Source organism: Pteropus medius, unplaced genomic scaffold (assembly GCF_902729225.1).
Source record: "Pteropus medius unplaced genomic scaffold, Ma_sr-lr_union100, whole genome shotgun sequence".
Taxonomy (NCBI): domain Eukaryota; kingdom Metazoa; phylum Chordata; class Mammalia; order Chiroptera; family Pteropodidae; genus Pteropus; species Pteropus medius.
This window is the reverse complement of record NW_024355205.1, coordinates 37,442,840-37,458,823: the sequence shown is the minus strand read 5'-3', so window position 1 is coordinate 37,458,823 and position 15,984 is coordinate 37,442,840. Positions and strand designations below refer to the sequence as shown.

General features: G+C 57.2%; 1 protein-coding gene and 1 pseudogene across 8 annotated transcripts in view; both read left to right on the top strand.

Annotated features, from left to right (window-relative positions):
- PRDM15 (PR/SET domain 15) overlaps positions 1-13,694 on the top strand; it is a 57,421-nt gene extending 43,727 nt beyond the window's left edge. For 7 of the 8 annotated variants that reach the window (XM_039857606.1, XM_039857604.1, XM_039857602.1 and 4 more), the window contains 6 exons: positions 1,893-2,024; positions 3,495-3,578; positions 3,922-4,097; positions 7,944-8,024; positions 9,786-9,995; positions 10,880-13,694. In XM_039857606.1, the coding sequence (XP_039713540.1) occupies positions 1,893-2,024; positions 3,495-3,578; positions 3,922-4,097; positions 7,944-8,024; positions 9,786-9,995; positions 10,880-11,359 (1,163 nt within the window). In that variant the 3' untranslated portion in view covers positions 11,360-13,694. The remainder of the gene's footprint in view (positions 1-1,892; positions 2,025-3,494; positions 3,579-3,921; positions 4,098-7,943; positions 8,025-9,785; positions 9,996-10,879) is intronic. The other variant, XM_039857605.1, reaches the window with a different exon arrangement.
- On the top strand, positions 9,353-9,471 carry LOC120599197 (uncharacterized; annotated as a pseudogene).
- Positions 13,695-15,984: the final 2,290 nt, after the last annotated feature.

The window sequence follows — 15,984 nt, the reverse complement described above, 5'->3', positions numbered from 1 at the left end:
GTCTGTCCGTCCCTCCCCCGTGAGGCTGGGGACCTCGTTCGGCTCGCTGCTCAGCCGCTGGCGCCTGGCGCAGTGCCGGGCGCAGTTGGAGCCCGGGGTCTGTAATGCGCAGGCACGAGCCGCGCGTAGTGTGGGCTGTAGGGAGCAGTGCGACGGTCAGGCGTGTCTTGCGGGGGTGACGTCGGGCGATATCAAACGGTAAGGCTGGCAGAAGTGGCCAGAGGGCGGAGGGTCCCGGAGGGTCCCGGAGGATCCCGGGCCGCATGGCCAGAATGTGCCTAGGTTGTGCGTAGGCACCAGTGTGACCTGGAAGGGCAGGGCTGCTGGAGCGCTGTCCTCTGGGCCAGACTGCTGTCACCTGTAGTTGTCTCCCTGTGAGCATGTGCGCATTCTTTAAGGGGAAAACCCTGTCCTACAGTCCGCGCCAGGCCCACACACGCCCTCTGCGGCCTGTAGCCTGGGAAGCTCTCCCTGTGGGGTGGACACAGGCAGGTGGCATTTCAGGGACTCCTGCTTCCTCTGCTGGCTCAGCCCTGCCAGCTTCGTGGATGCTCAGGGCGCAGCTAGGCAGCTCCTTCAGGCCTGCGCTCCGAGCCCGGCGGGAGCTGGTTGACGCTCCTGTCTCCGTGGACTGCAGCAGAGGGTTTCCGGGTAACCTAGAAGGGAGCCGTGACCAGCTGATGTGAGGACTCTGTGGGCACAGTCGTCCCCACACCGCTGTCACTGAGGGCGGTAGCAATAATCGGCCCCCCACCTGCAGTGGCACCTCCCAGGCCAGGTTCTGGGTGGCGGCGAGTTAGCAGTGACCTGTCCACTGCCTCTTGGACAGAGCGGGTCTGTGGCCAGGGGAGTGGATGCGTCTGGGGTGTTTGTGAGCCGCTGCCCCCCGCTCCAGGGTGCCCCCTGCTCGCACGGCCCACATAGGCCCCTCCTTGCCCACCTAGTCGGTGTCTCTAGGCCAGGACCCTGCACTGGGTCGCCCTTCCCCACTGGTCTGAGTGAAGTCGTAGCTGATTTCCCGTCCTTCTGCAAAGGTTGACTTCACGGTAAACAAAAGGTGGGTTGAGTGTCTATGTTTAGATCACAGTATATAATGTTCAATGGCCTTATTCCTAATCTTAATGACATTTCTATCACCGAGATCGACCTCAGGAGGCTTGTACATCTCTCTCCAGATGACTTGATTGGGTCACAGTGGTGAAATTTGGGCATTTACAGCTCCCATGTTGGAAGCGCTGACCGCCAGGGCGGGCACCCTGCTGAGACGAGCTGTCCAGCCCTTAACAGTAAATCCCTCAGGGCCTCCAAGGGCGAGACTGCCGCCTGGCCGCTGGTGGGGTCCTCTCGGAGACCAGCCCGAGGCCCATCCTTCCCCGTGTCTGTTTTGCAGGCACCGAGGCCTGTGCCTGCTGGAGGGTCCAGGACGCAGGTGTGGGGGGTCCAGGGCGTGAGTGGGCACAGAGATTCCAGTATCGGGACTTTCATATGAAGTCAGGGGAAAGGTCCAGGGCCTTGGCGTTCTGGGCTGAGAAGCGTTCTGGGGGCGCGAGTGCAGGGGTCCAGGAGTGCACCAGGTGCGAGGTCCAGAAGCGTGTGTGGAGCACTGTGGGGTTCTGGGTACAGGCACGGGTCCCAGGGCACAGGCGGCAGGGCAGGAGCTCCCAGCGTGTGGGCACTGTGGGGTCACCGAGGGTGGAGTGGGCAGGAGGCTTCCAGCGTGTGGAGCACTGGCAGGGGGTCCAAACACGGGCACGAAGGCCGAGGCCCCGAGGCAGGAGCTCCAGCGTGTGGGCACTGTCGGGGTCCCGGGCGCAGGCGCGGGGGATCCAGGGCGCGGGCCCCCGAGTCCGTGGCGTGGGCGGGGCCGATTCCGACCTGCGCGCGCCCCGCAGGCATGAAGACCAAGCACGCGCTGCGCCACCACATGAAGCTGCACAAGGGCATCAAGGAGTACGAGTGCAAGGAGTGCCACCGCAAGTTCGCGCAGAAGGTCAACATGCTCAAGCACTACAAGCGGCACACGGGTGAGTCCGCGGCCCGCGCTCGGGGCGCGCGCGGAGGCGGCGCCGGCGGCTCTTCTGTTTCACTCCCGCTAAGCCCGCTGTCCGGTGTCCGTGCCCTCCCACCCCCCGGGCGGTGTGGCTGAGCGGCCGCCGCCGGTCCCGAAACCTCCGCTCCCCGCAGGCGCGGTCACCCAGTCACCGCGCATGCGCAGGGGCCGGGGCGCCGCCTCTCACCCCCTCACCCGGGGGCGTTTGGCGAGACCTGCCGGTTTTGCAGTATCCTCGCCTGCTGCTCAGCCATTCCCTGTGGGTGACCGGAAAGGGGCCCAGGGGCGTGGCGCCAGCGGCCATCATGTCCAGGATGGAAGACACTGGGACATCTCAAGTGTCCATCGCTAGGCTGCGTTGTGCATCCACAGAAAACAACAATGCACCCATTCAGAACGACTAGACGTGCACATTAATTTACACAGAAGCTCATGAAAAAGCAGGAGGAAAAGCCTCTGCAACAATGAACACGATCTCATTTTTTCAGTGTTTATACATGGATAAGTGTGTGTGTGTGGGAGCGAGAATTAACGTAGACATCAGAACAGATGGAACTTGTCATGGCCCCCGGCCCAGCTTACCTGGGCACCTCCTCCCTCACTGCCCGAGCTGTCCAGGCCAGCACGCACGCCCGCTTGGGTCCCCTGGGCTGCCAGGCCCCCGTCCCTGGGTTTGTACAGAACTGCGCTGTCCTCTTCCTGGGGAAGTGCGCCCAGGGTGCCACCAGCTTTTCTGGGGTCTTTCTCATCCCCCAGGATGGGGTCATGGCCCTCTGGGTTCCACAGCACTGCATACCACCTGTCGCTGCATCAGCCACTGGAGGGGGAAGGTGACCTTTGTTCCCGTATGTCCCTTCTCCAGCCACAGTGAGCCCAGGGCCCTGTGCATACACACAGGACCGAGTTGGGTGGACCTTTAAGCTCACTGCTCCTGTTGGGGACCTTTGTGTAAGAGGCATCCTCAGCATCTACCTTCCTGCCACTTTAGGGAGTGTGACGCAGTCCGGTGACCCGACGCTTGCTCACCAGGCTGCAGGTGACCGCCCCAGGCCGAGTGACTGACAGGCCACCCAGTACTGAAATGAAGCTGACAGAAACCGTAAAAGCAACCCCATAAGTGTTATTAGCGTGGCTTCTGCCTTTGGTTTTCATGATCCGATGCAGAGTAAAGCTCACTGAATCAGACTCCGCTAACGCAGAACGTCTGGCAGTCCCCGGGGCCCTGGGCCAAAACCCACCTGCCACCCTTTCTGCAGAAGGAGCTGGCTGAGCCCCCACGGGGCAGGCTGTACGAGGCAGTTTTCTGACGAGTATGGGCATGAGCGTGCACTGGCTCCTGGCGTCCACCGTCCCCTGCGGCCTCTCCAAGTACCGAAACAGGTCGGGGACAAGACGCCCTGTGTGTGTGAAGCTGCGGCGCCGTGACGTTAGCGTCTTTCTGCAGGGATTAAAGACTTCATGTGCGAGCTGTGTGGCAAGACGTTCAGCGAGAGGAACACCATGGAGACCCACAAGCTCATCCACACAGGTGAGCACGGCGCAGCCTGGGGCAGCCGTGGGGACCCTTTCAGACGTCGGGTGCCTCTCTGTGTAATGGCGGCCCCTGCCCCCCCGGAAATGAGCCCACCGGTACCAGAGTGGTGACGTGGCCCCCTGCTCAGCGAGGGAGGGGGCCCCCATACTCATCTCGGGCCGTGCTTCTTGGTCCCGGGCCCTGACCTGGTGGACGAACCCCGCAGCGCGTGCAGAGGGTGAAGCACCCTCCCCGCCTGTGCTACGCACCGTGGGATGTCCCCGTGCGTGACCCGTTTCTCTTTTCATCCCTGTGTGTGTGTGTGTGTGTGTGTGTGCGCGCGCGCGCATGCGAGCAGTGGGCAAGCAGTGGACGTGCTCCGTGTGCGACAGGAAGTACGTCACCGAGTACATGCTGCAGAAGCACGTGCAGCTCACCCACGACAGGGTGGAGGCGCAGAGCTGCCAGCTGTGCGGGACCAAGGTGTCCACGCGGGCCTCCATGAGCCGGCACATGCGGCGCAAGCACCCGGAGGTGAGCGTCCTCCTCGCGGCCCCCGCCCCCACCCCGCCTGGCCCTCGGCCTCACGTGGGCTTCCGCCGCCCAGAGGCCCTGCCGTGCTGGCTCACGGAACAGTCTGGAACCCCTCGAGGCCTGGGGCTCGCGTCCCCCTGAATCACGGTGGGAGGCACGGAGTGAGTGAATGAGCAGGAGAGCCTCCCGTACTTGTTGCTAAGGTTACGTGTTAATTCACCCTGAAGCGACAGAGTGAAGACCCTGCCCCCTCCCCAGTCTTTCCTTTGGAGTAACTCATAAAATGTGCAGAATGGGGAGCCTCCAGGTGGTCTTTGGGGGGCTGATCACTGGGTTGCATTGAGGACCCAGAGAGATTGTGTAGACACCCGGAAGCTTGTTCTCAAGGGAAGTCTGGGCCATTAAATAATTCATCGTGCTTTAAAAAGAAGCAAACTGAAAAACGGAAGGAAACGCAGGTCAGTAGGAAATGCGGATCGTAGAAAGGGGAAGACACTCCAAGCGTGACAGCAGGAAAGAAGTCGGGGACAGAACAGCAGTAGGTGTGACTGCATGGGCAGCGTGACACTCAGATCATCTGCGGTGCAGAAGAATAGGCAACACGCAAGCCAGAAAACAGGCATGAGGCTGACTCGTCCGCGTACGTAAACTGTCGTTCAAGATGACAGCCGTTCAGCCAGAACGCGAGGGCACGGTGTGTACGTGGAGAGGCAGTTCACGAAAGCGGAAATGTGCCCGCTTAACCCGTTTCCCATTTAGAAAAAACAAGTGCCACTCGCTGCCAGCGTTCATTTAATTTTCCACAAACACGTTCTTTGAGGCAGAAGCAGATCTGACTGGTTTTCAGTGTGAAAACGAACTATAAAACCTTCTTAGAGTTGTTCCTAAACAGAACTGGTCTCTAATCCTGATGTAACATAACCATATACGTACATCGGATTCGTCAGATGAGTCTGTGGCTGACAACTGTTCACGAGAAATGTTCACATCACACCTAGGAATGCGACGTTTTCTAGAGTTTGACATTTTCAGCGATCGAGAATGCACTGTACTAAAAACAACGCTATAAATAGAATGATGTCATTTGTTTCAAAGACTATCCATATGTCAGAACAATGTGAAAATGGTACTAAAGGCAAGATATTTCGTGGCAAACTCTGGGGGGCAGGTTAGGACCGTAATCCTCGAGTTATCTCGGGGTAAACGCTGTAGCCGTAAGCACCGCTGGCGAGTGTTCTCGGGGCAAATGGTAAACGGGTTCGAGCATTCGGCCTCCCTGACTCCCAGAGATGCAGACATCCGCCTTAGAAGGCGCTGTCCCCTGACCCTTGAATGAGCAGGAGGTTCTAGATTCAGTGACGCGCTGGCATGAGTCACCCTCTGCCCCGTGTCCTCTGGAAGGCAGCGTGGCGGTGGCCCCCAGTGCCTTCCAGCTGTCTCTGGACCCCTCGCCGTCCCCCCGGAGGAGCGGGTTGAGTTAGCGACAGTTTAACGTGCACTTGACCCTGAAATGTTCGCAGATTTCTAAGTAAGGCAGATGCTCGTTGAGGAAGAGCAGCACGTGCTGCGCGTGTGCACGGGGTACGCTGCACGCGTGTGTGCTCCCGCGGCACCCACCGTGCTGTACACGAGGTGGGGGTGGGGAGGGAGGAGGCGGCGTTACGGCGGTTTTCTCCTGGGGGAATTCGTGGGTCACTTACTCATTTTCTCAAGCAGTAATTTAACGAGCACGAGTTACTCCGGTGGTTGGCACAGCACCGTCTGCCCTAACTTGGGGAGAGCGACTGTACCGTCTCCTTCCGGAACCTCACCGTGACCTCCTCGGCAGCCTGTCCAGGTCCCCGTCCAGGTCCCCTCCAGTGGCGCAGCAGTCAGCAGTTCCGCAGTCCTCCGAGGGGCCCAGCCTGGCCCGCGTACGCTGAGGTTCCCTCCGCTGCCCGCAGCCAGTGTTTGCACCGAGACATACAGTCGAGCACAGCACCCTAAAGCATCAGCAGACACAGCGCCGTCCTGGGCTCGGCCCCGAGCAGCACTGCAGACTCACTCGGCAGCACGCAAGGGGCTGCGGTCCGCGCCGTTCTGTCCCTCTGTGGGTCCCTGCAGCCACGTGGGGTGACGGTTTTGTGCCCTGCTGGCTGAGGAGAGGCCTGGCAGACGCAGACGGCTCGGTGGACGGGCTCGTCCAGCGAGTCCCTTTTCCAGGGGTAATGGTCACTTCCTCACTGCTGACGCTGCGAGGTGGCCTCTTTGTGCCTGCTTCTCGAACTGGGGAGTGTCCCCTGTCACCACGCCCCAAGCACGCCCCCCGTGGGAAGAACTCGCAGCCAGAAGGGGAGGACTGGCAGATGGAGGGGGCGGTGCTGTGCTGGTCCCTTGGCTCTGTCCTCGGCCCGTTTTGTCCCTCAAGCCTTGAGCTTGTTCTCTCTGGGCCATCCCTTTGGGTCATCTTGCTGTCATTTCATTCTGCATTGGTTCAGATGCACAGTGAGTGCCTGCTAACGATGAGCACAGGGCGTCAGCCAGCCAGAGTGACAGTCTCAGGTAGGAAATGGGAAGAAGGGAGTAGACGTGTGCAGGGGAGAGTAGAGGATGTGGAAGGTGACGGCAGACGGGGCTCGCGGCCGAGGGGGCCGGGCAGGGCCTCGGCGGGCTCGGTTGTCTGTGGGCGCCGCCGCTGAGGCCTGGCTGGGCGAGAGCGTGTGTCCGTGGGCCTCGCGGCCCGTCCCGTGGGTGCTGAGCGCGGGCTCGGGGGCGGGGTCTTTGGAGGCGGACTGACACGTCTAGCCGGTGGGCGTAAACCACGTTCACGTGTCAGGATCTTTCAGAGTCCGTCCTGCTTGACGACGTCAAGGTGTGGTCTTTCTGCTTTAAATGGACGTTCATTAAAGAAGTCGAAACACACACAGAAAACCTTTGTGGTCTCATCTCCAGCAAAGCCATCGGCTTCTGTGCTGGCTGCTCCACGGCGTCAGCTCCCGGACTGTGTGACGAGGGCACTGATGACGTCACTGTGGGTGGTAGAGGTCAATGGTGACGGTGTTGGCAGTGGGGACGGTGATGGTGGTGAAGACGTAGAAAACACATTCGTGGCGTGTAGCTGGTTCTACTCCGTTTTCTGCATCACGGTCACACTGGTCCTCAGTGCCACCGTCAGTACTTAGGTTAACCCGAAGCGTGCACAGCCACTTCATCCCGTCAGAGACGGGCCCAGCCCTTGGCTTGAACACAAGTCCAAGGCCACAGTTCCCTGTCATCTTTCCTAAGTGAGCCACGCCCACAGTGTGTAGTCCACGATTTCCCGTTTTTATTTCCTTTATACGAGCAGAAATTCGAAGATGCTTGCGCAGCTTATGGGTGAGGGACCCTCACACAGACTTTCTAGTTTTCCTAGTTTCGTGCAGCTTCCCACCGCGCGTCCCCGCTCTGTGTCAGCTCACCCCGGCACCTTTTCCGTGCCCCTTCTCTGCACTCACGCTCCATCGTCTCACCTGAGTTATCACAGTAGCGAGGGCAACCTGCGTCAACAGGTTCGTGGGCGAGAGTAGGGGCTAGGACACCCCTGAGCAGGTCGGGGGTGGGGGACGCAGGGGCTCGTGGGGACTGAGCACAGTGTGGGCTCTGCCTGCCCCGGACCAGGCAGGGCGGCTCACGGGAGGGGGCGGGGCAAAAGCGCCTGGACACGTGTCAAGTTAAAAAGGAAGTTAAAAAGGAAGCGAAACTTTCACTGAAAGGTACAGGTGTCAGGTTTACAAGATCAGCGCTGCGCGGAGCCGGCCTGGAAACATGCGATGCCCACGAGGGTGTCACGAGAGTCGCTGTCAGCTCCCTGCTCCGTGCTCCCCACAGGTCCTGGCCGTGAGGATCGACGACCTGGACCACCTCCCGGAGACCACCACCATCGATGCCTCCTCCATCGGGATCGTGCAGGTGAGCACAGAGGGCCCGCGTCACATGGGCCGAGGACACCGACAGGGTTGGGGGCCCTCCAGGGCTTGGGCCCGGGGCAGGGCGCCTTTGGGAAGCCCCGTCGTGCGTGCCTCCTGTGTCACCACCCCCCAGCTCTGACTGGTCAGTTTTCTCGAGGGCGTTTTAGCTTCTGTAACTTCTAGTATTTCAGTGTCATGATTCCTGACATATCTCGTCTTGAGACAGGATCGAGTATTCGAGTTCTCCAGAGAAAACAGTGAGTAGGGTGCGTGCACGTGTGTGTGTGTGCGGAGAGAGAGTGATCGATGATTGATTTGCTTTAAGGAGTCAGCTCATGTGGTGTGGGGCCGGCATGTTCCAGATCCACAGGGCAGGCGGCAGGCTGGGGACCCAGGGAAGAGGCGATGCTGCAAGTCCCTCTCCCCTGGGACTTCCGTCTCCTCTCCCACGACCGTCACCTGATTGGATAAGGCCCACCCACAACATAGCAACCTGCTTTACTCGGCGTCCACGGATGTAAATGTTTACCTCGTCCGAAAAATACTTTCACAGCAACAGCTAGACTGACGTTTGACCACGTAGTTGGACACCCTAGCCCAGCCAGGGTGACACTTAAAATTAACCATCACGGGTGGTTTCCGGCACAGCTTGGCACGATTAGATTGTTAAAAGCAAAGCAACCTGAAGTGTATTACGTGAACGAACTTTTTAAAGGAGTTTTTAGTCAAGATCTTTATGAAAATTTCCTTTAATTATAGAGAGAACATGTCATGATTTCAGTGATTTTTAAATTGCATTTATATCTCCTTTTTTTTAACTGTTTTGAGTGTGGTGCTCAGGTGCTGGGCTGTACTGGTGAGCATGAGAACGCCTGTCCCCGCTCCCTGCAGAGCCGCAGAGGTCCCTGACCCACGTCTGCCCCGACGAGGGCAGCTCCACGATGGCCATGCCTTGGCAGGCCTCCTTAGTCACTGGGTGGGGCCGGGTCACGTCGGAGGGCACCGGAGGCCCAGGAAGAGTCGTGGGTGACCAGAGTGGCAAACCTCGCCAGCCGCCACTGCCCAGTGGCCTCGGTGACAGAGCGAGGCGAGCCCAGCTGGGGGTCGGAAGGCTGGCCGCCGTCCAGCTCCTGTCAGACCGTTTGATCCAGGATCGATTCTCCCTGGCAGCGAGAGCCTGACGCGAAAGCGTTTTCATTCTCAGGCCGAGCTCACCGGGCTGAAACGGCGGCTTAAATTTCTTTTTAGAAATGTTTGTATCTCAGCTCAAAATGTGGCTTTTAAAAGTACGACTTGTATGTAATTTCTTTCGTTTAAAAAGTTACAACCGTCTACAGCCATGCCACCCTGAACAGGCCCGATCCCGTCCGATCTCGGAAGCTAAGCAGGGTCGGGCCTGGTTAGTTCTTGGATGGGAGACCACGTAAGAAGACCAGGCGCTGTGGGCGTAAAAAATAAAAAAATAAGGGATTGTAACTGACAGGGTCCTTGTAATCTGTGAGGTCAACCAAGGGCTGCCTCGCCTAAAAAAAAAAAAAAAAAAAAAAAAAAGCCAACAGGAACATGCCCCAATCCTGAGACATGAGAAGTGCAAGCAGGCAGACGAGCCACGGTCACTCCGTTTCCTGAGGCGGCTTGGTGGCCCAGGAGCCTCACTGCTGACCTGGGAGCGTGTCCAGGGATGGTGCTGGGGCCACTCTGGTGTCCCCAGTGGGGACAGAACCCGTCGACCCCAACGCTGATGAAACTCCTTTTCCTGCAGCCTGAGCTGGGTCTGGAGCAGGAGGACCTGGCGGAAGGGAAGCCCGCGAAAGCCGCCCGCAGGACGCACAAGAGGAAGCAGAAGCCGGAGGAGGAGGCGGGGGCGCCGGGGCCCGAGGACGCGGCCTTCAGCGAGTACGCGGAGAAGGAGCCCCCTTTCACAGGCGGCGTGGGGGACGAGACGGACTCCGCCGTGCAGAGCATCCAGCAGGTGGCCGTGCCGCTCGCGTTAGGTCGGGGCCAGTCACTGCGGGTGGCAGGCAGCTGCCTGGGCACGGGGCCTGGTCTGCGTGTGCACCTTGTGCGTGTCGGCCCTCGTCCCGAGCTTCCCTTGCACGCCCTCCCACCTCAGCGTCTCCCAGTGCACACCTCGCCGTCACACCCGTCGTGAGCGCAGTGTGGCATTCTGGCGCGTTAGGGCTGGGGCGTCTGCCGACCAGTCAGGGAGCGGGGACCCTGCTCACCGAAGGGTGTCCAGAGAGGGCTGGCGGAAGGCAGGACGCACAGGGCCACCCGCCTGCTTCCTTTAATGGATCCCTGTTCGCTCTCTCTCCATCTCGCTGGCTCGCGGCCCCCAAGTCTCTCGTCCATGTGTCTGGGGTGCGCCTCTGTGATCTCGTAGGTGAGCCCCGGCTGCAGACACCCTTCCATTTGTCTGGCCTTTTGTCCCTCTGCGTGAGGAGGGACGCTGCTCTCTGTTATTAGCTTTGGTCCGGCCCATCTGTCCCTTGTCCCGTTAGCTCGCTCACGGGTTTTCATCAGCTAGCACCAAGGCACTTTGGACGGGTGGATGCACAGTGGACAATGTACTTTCCGACTTCCTTCTGGCCAGTGAAATCATTTGTTTCTTGGTTCTTCCTGATGGCTTTGATGATGATTTCTGTATCTCGTTTCTCTTGTCACTAGAGTTTTTGTTCCGGGACAAAGCTAACTTGGTCTAATCTGTCACCAGAGACGCTTCGCCTCTGCTCCCTTGGGCGTAGGGTTACTCCAGCGTGGTAGCCTGGCCTGCGTCGCAGTGAGGCCGGAGAAGCTTCTGTGGCTTTCCGTCTTGCAGAAGCGTTTAACTTTCTGCGTTGTATGTGGCTCTTCCAGGTGGTGGTGACTCTGGGTGACCCAAATGTGACGACTCCATCCAGCTCGGTCGGCTTGACCAACATCACCGTGACGCCCATCACCACCGCGGCTGGGACGCAGTTCACCAGTCTTCAGCCGGTGGCCGTTGGGCACCTGACTGCCCCGGAGCGCCAGCTGCAGCTGGACAACTCGATCCTGACCGTGACCTTTGACACGGTCAGCGGCTCTGCCATGCTGCATAACCGCCAGAATGACATGCAGCTGCAGCCCCAGCCGGAGGCCTCCCACCCGCAGTCCGTGGCCCACTTCATCAACCTCACCACCCTGGTCAACTCCATCGCGCCCCTGGGGAACCAGCTCGGCGACCAGCACCAGCTCTCGTGGCGGGCGGTGCCCCAGGCCGACGTGCTGCCGCCCCCGCAGCCGCAGGCCGCCCAGCCGCCGCCGGCACAGCCGCCGGTGCAGGCAGAGCAGCAGCCGCAGATGTACGGCTACTGAGCGCGGCCTCGGCCGGGCGTCTGGTTTGCTTTCGAGCTTTGTTTGCTGGATGCCAAACAAAGGAGCAGCCCGGGCATTGCAGCGGAAGGGTGACCTGGCTTTTGCAGCGATGTCCACACCCCCAGCAGCCAGCACAGCGCGTCGCGGGCGGCCAGCCCTGGTGGCCAGCGGGAACATGCCGGGTTCCGCCTTTGCCGAGCTGTGGGGCCCTGGCTGTGCCCCAGCCTCCCCAGCAAAGCGGGTGTGGGGGACACTGGGAAGCGAAATATAAGGCAAAGCAGGATCCTAGAGGCGAGGGACGTGTTACTGGGAGCGTAAGTGGTTCGTCTTTTCCTTTAGAGCTCGGTCGCTGTGTCAGCATAGACTACGTCAGCATAGACTACTCGCCGGTGGCGGCTCCCAGGAAAGGCAGCTCTCTCCTGCTTCTGGGGTTTTATTTTGCAGATGAGCAGGTGGAGCTAAAGTACGTTTAGTCTCTACTTTGTAATCTGAGTCGAGTCGAATTTGTTTCAAGGCATTGGGCTGAAACCAGGTGTGAGGCTGGCTGTGGCGGCACAAGGCCCTCCTGGCCTTCACGTCCCTCACGGGTCACATGAGGTCACCGAGCCAGGCGTTAGGGCCTCTGGGTCATTTACTGTGTGGATTGATTTTCAGGATCCATTTTTTTTTTCTTTTTTTTACTGTATTTCAGGCATTTGTTATGTGTTCTAGACTGTGTTGTGGCTGTGTTGTTTTATTTTTTTTAACACGCTGAAGTCGTTTGCACTGTAGGACTGTTGGTCCACGTCCAGCTCTGCACAACTGCCCAGACACCGGAGGGCACACAGTTGTGTGCCACAGGGAGGCCCCGGGCCGTCCCTGCCGGTGGCACCGTGGATGTCCCTCGGGACTCCGTGCCATCCATGCACGTGTATTTACTGTGACCAAGGTTCCGCCCAGATCCCCTGAAGAACAGGGAAGGGACTCCTGTTTTTTTCTGTTTAAACTTCAGTTCCAAAGGTTGATGTGTTTCAAGACCAATTTTCTAGAAAAGGAGTAAGCGTGGCTCTTTGCCAAACCGAAAAAGCATAGGTTTTTCTGAAGTACAAAGATACCATTTTCTGCCAAGCAGTAATGGGAGCAGAGGTGGCCCGTTCACTGGCGGGACCATTAATGAAGTGGACGTGTGGACTGACCACCGGTCCACCTCCCGGACACGGCTGTCCCAGAGGCAGCGGGCGAGGCGAAGCTCCAGCAGCTGGGGACACGGGCGCAGGAAAAGCAGTTTGATTTCCACTCTTCTGATGCTTCGTAATGCCGTCCACAGTGAAGTGGTAAATTGGCCTTACTTTGCCCTCCTCGATCGCTCCGGGTCCCAGACCCCTGTGGGTTGGGAGACCATCTTGAAGCAATGCTGACTGGGTCAGCGGTGGGTAAACGAGGCTGGCGTCACCTTACGCTGCTGCTGCTGCGTCTGAGGACAGTTTGTTCTGCAAAACGCAGCCTTCCACAATGTCACTTCATCCCGACAGTGAGGTTTTGAGGGTCGGGCTAGAATTCGTTCCGTGCAGCACGCGCCCCACGAACTCGGGCACCTGCCCAGGCCGCACTCGGGCCTCGGGTCTCCTGCCGGTCACGGTCACACAGCTCTTCCGACACCCAGCTCTGTCCTCTCAGCTGAACCGATGGTGGGAGATCGTTTGCCTTTTTAACTTATGATAATTATTTTTATGTTATTTATGTATATAATTAACTGCTTTTTACATAATAGTTTCATCAGAAGAACTTGGCAAGAGGTGATAGGCTTTCTAAAATATTGTCTCCATTCTTCAAATATAAGGGGTCCAGGAATCCATGCCATTATCCAGAATGCCAGGGTTCCTAAGATATTTTCTAAAAAAAATCACTGACGATTTCTTTTTGCATTTGCAGAATACAAAGGGCGAATGACCAACTAAAAAATCCAAACACGATTCAACATCTGCTAGCATTTATCTTTTATTCCTCTTCCCCGTGAAATAAAGGCCTTTTAAATCACAATTTTATTTTTTTAAAGAAGTTGTTTTTGTGCCTAGGTAAGAATGCATCAAATGTTTTTAAAGAACCTAATTTAGGCTGTGTGGCCCCATTGTACTACACTGTTATTTAAAAAACAGATACATAATAGTACTTCTCATTTTAATAAGTGAGAACTCTAAATAAAAATGGAATTTCCTCCCGCGTTTTCTGTAGACCTCTTTGGCCTTAATGGGGTTGCTGTCTGAGGCAAAATGGGTTCACACTGTCTTAGGACAGTTGCTGCGGATTTGTTTGCGTGTAAGAAACGGGGGTGCAAAAATACAAAGTTCTCAGCCAAGTCATCGACTCCAAATCGTTCTGCGCGTCCGCCCCTGGTCACGACGGGGAGCACTTAGCTCTTCAGCTGACCCCAGGCACACAGCTCCGTCCACGGGGGATGCCGATCCAGCCACGGTGGCCGCCACGCTCTCACGGGCCCCTCTGGGTTATTTTGAAATAATAAACCATGAGAGTTCCTTTGGGGCCTGTGAACTTGTAACGTGTAGTCCAGGGCAGCGTGACGGTGTGAAACTCGCTGTCCTCCGTGCCAGGTGCCACCTCACTGTCCCCAGAAGCTGCTCTGGGGAGCCGGGCGTGGGAGCCGGATCCGTGACACGTGTTTTCCAGCTCGGTGTCCAAGGCATGAAGCTCGCGCCTCCCAGCCCGAGGGGCCACTGGCGCCTTTCCCCTGGGGTTTGGGGAAGTTGAGTGTGTTCCACGCCCCTTCGGTTTGCGTAAGGACAAAGGCGCTGTGACCTGTGTTCTCCGTCGCTGGCCCTGTCTCAGATGGCCTGTTGCACGTGCTGTACTCCGAGAGCAGCTGTGTTTCCTGCTGCCGATGGCGTCTAGGTCCCTCCCCGGTCCTGAATCCGTAAAACGTTCCGGTTACTCGACATGTTCCCCGAGGTCTCGGCAGTTTCAGCCACACCTGAAGGTCATTCGGGTACGGGTGGGGCTGCCGGACCCAGGAGCTTCACTGGCCACCTCTGCAGAGGCCCCCAGAGGCCGGGATGTAGGACGTGCGGGTCTTCTGTGTGTGGCCGACAGTGGGGTCAGGGTCCATCCTGCTGACAACCACCCGAAGGGCCCCAGGGCAGCTGAGTGGGAGCGGCTGGGTCCGGTCCAGGCGCAGGCGCACACAGCATAACGCAGAGTGCCTTCGCGTCAGCCGTGGGGGCCATCTGAGCATAAAGGTTTATGCCGTGAATTGTTTTTTTCCTTATTCTACAGTCAGACCTCTGATAGGTCATATATTTGAGCCATATTCTTTAATAATAAATGTTGACTTTTCCCTCAACAAATTGAAAACGGGCATTTAAATAATGCATCGTTTGTTTAAGCCTTAAATGACAAACGAAACAAGTCACAAAGCACAGGTGCGTTTGAAAAGAATTTAAAGATCATGTTAATTAAAGTCACTTTCATCTGAGTTCCCTCCAGCTTCAGAGAACTGCATTTGCTCAGTAAGTCATAAGCATATGGGATGTCACCTGACCCACCTGCTAGGATGGGGTGGGGGTGACTTTACTGCACGCGCCTCCCAGGCCTCCAGACGGAGACTCAGAACGGGACTCGGCCGAAAGCGTGGCCACCCTCGCTGTTGCAGGCCTTATTAATTCCATGTGTGACTTGGAGCTAGTGTCATTTCATAACTTTGAAATGGTGATACGATTATAGAAACGTATGTTCTGCCGGCCTTTAATAATAAAAACCGAGAAATCCCATCATTGCTTATGGTAGAAGCAACCGATCAGTTGGGGAGCGGTTGGCATTTTAAGAAACTGTCAGTAAACTTTGAATAATATATTACACCTTTTGGTCTTACAGTGGCCTAAAGGTTCACTGCGTGAAATACTGCATCTCACTGTGGTCGACATGGGACTTTCGCACTCACATAAAGGTCGTTGGCAGGAGGTACCCAGCGGGGAGAGAGCAGCGCCCCCAGATGCGTCCTCGCATTAGGACAGGCGACAAGCTCAACTGAGAGCACGTTTGCGTTATCCGTTTTTATCGATTTTGCTGGTTGTTCTGTCCTGGTACATTCCTTTCGAGTTCGGCACTCCTTAATTTCTGTTCTCCCGCCCCAAACTCTCCGTTCGCTGTGACAGGTGACGGCGAGAGTTTGAATATCACATTTACTTTATCCTCCAGCACACACTGGTCTCCAAACGACGGCGCCCACGGCACGATTACTGAAAAGCTCTTTTCTTTCTTTCACGTGGTTCTTTTTATCCTTAGCTTAATTTTCCACTAGGAGTGACTTTCGAACGTCCACAGTTTCAAACCACCTGGAATAGGCCTGTCCTGGTTGGTGAGGCCACCAGTGGATGCACATGTGGTTCGTTTGTCTTATTTTGTTCCTGATATTTAGGGATTGATTTTTTTTTAAGTTGATTTGTTTTATAAATATACAAAATATTTGTGTGGTTCCAAAGTCAAATCTATAAAATGGGACACACGCAATGAATGACGTGTTTGCATCCCACGTCCTCCTAGTCTCTCCCTGAGCTTAGCGTCCACTAGACTTACGGGTAGTTCTCCCGGTGCTTGCTTTTAAAATAGTAGCAGACCAGATGGATGGATGGATG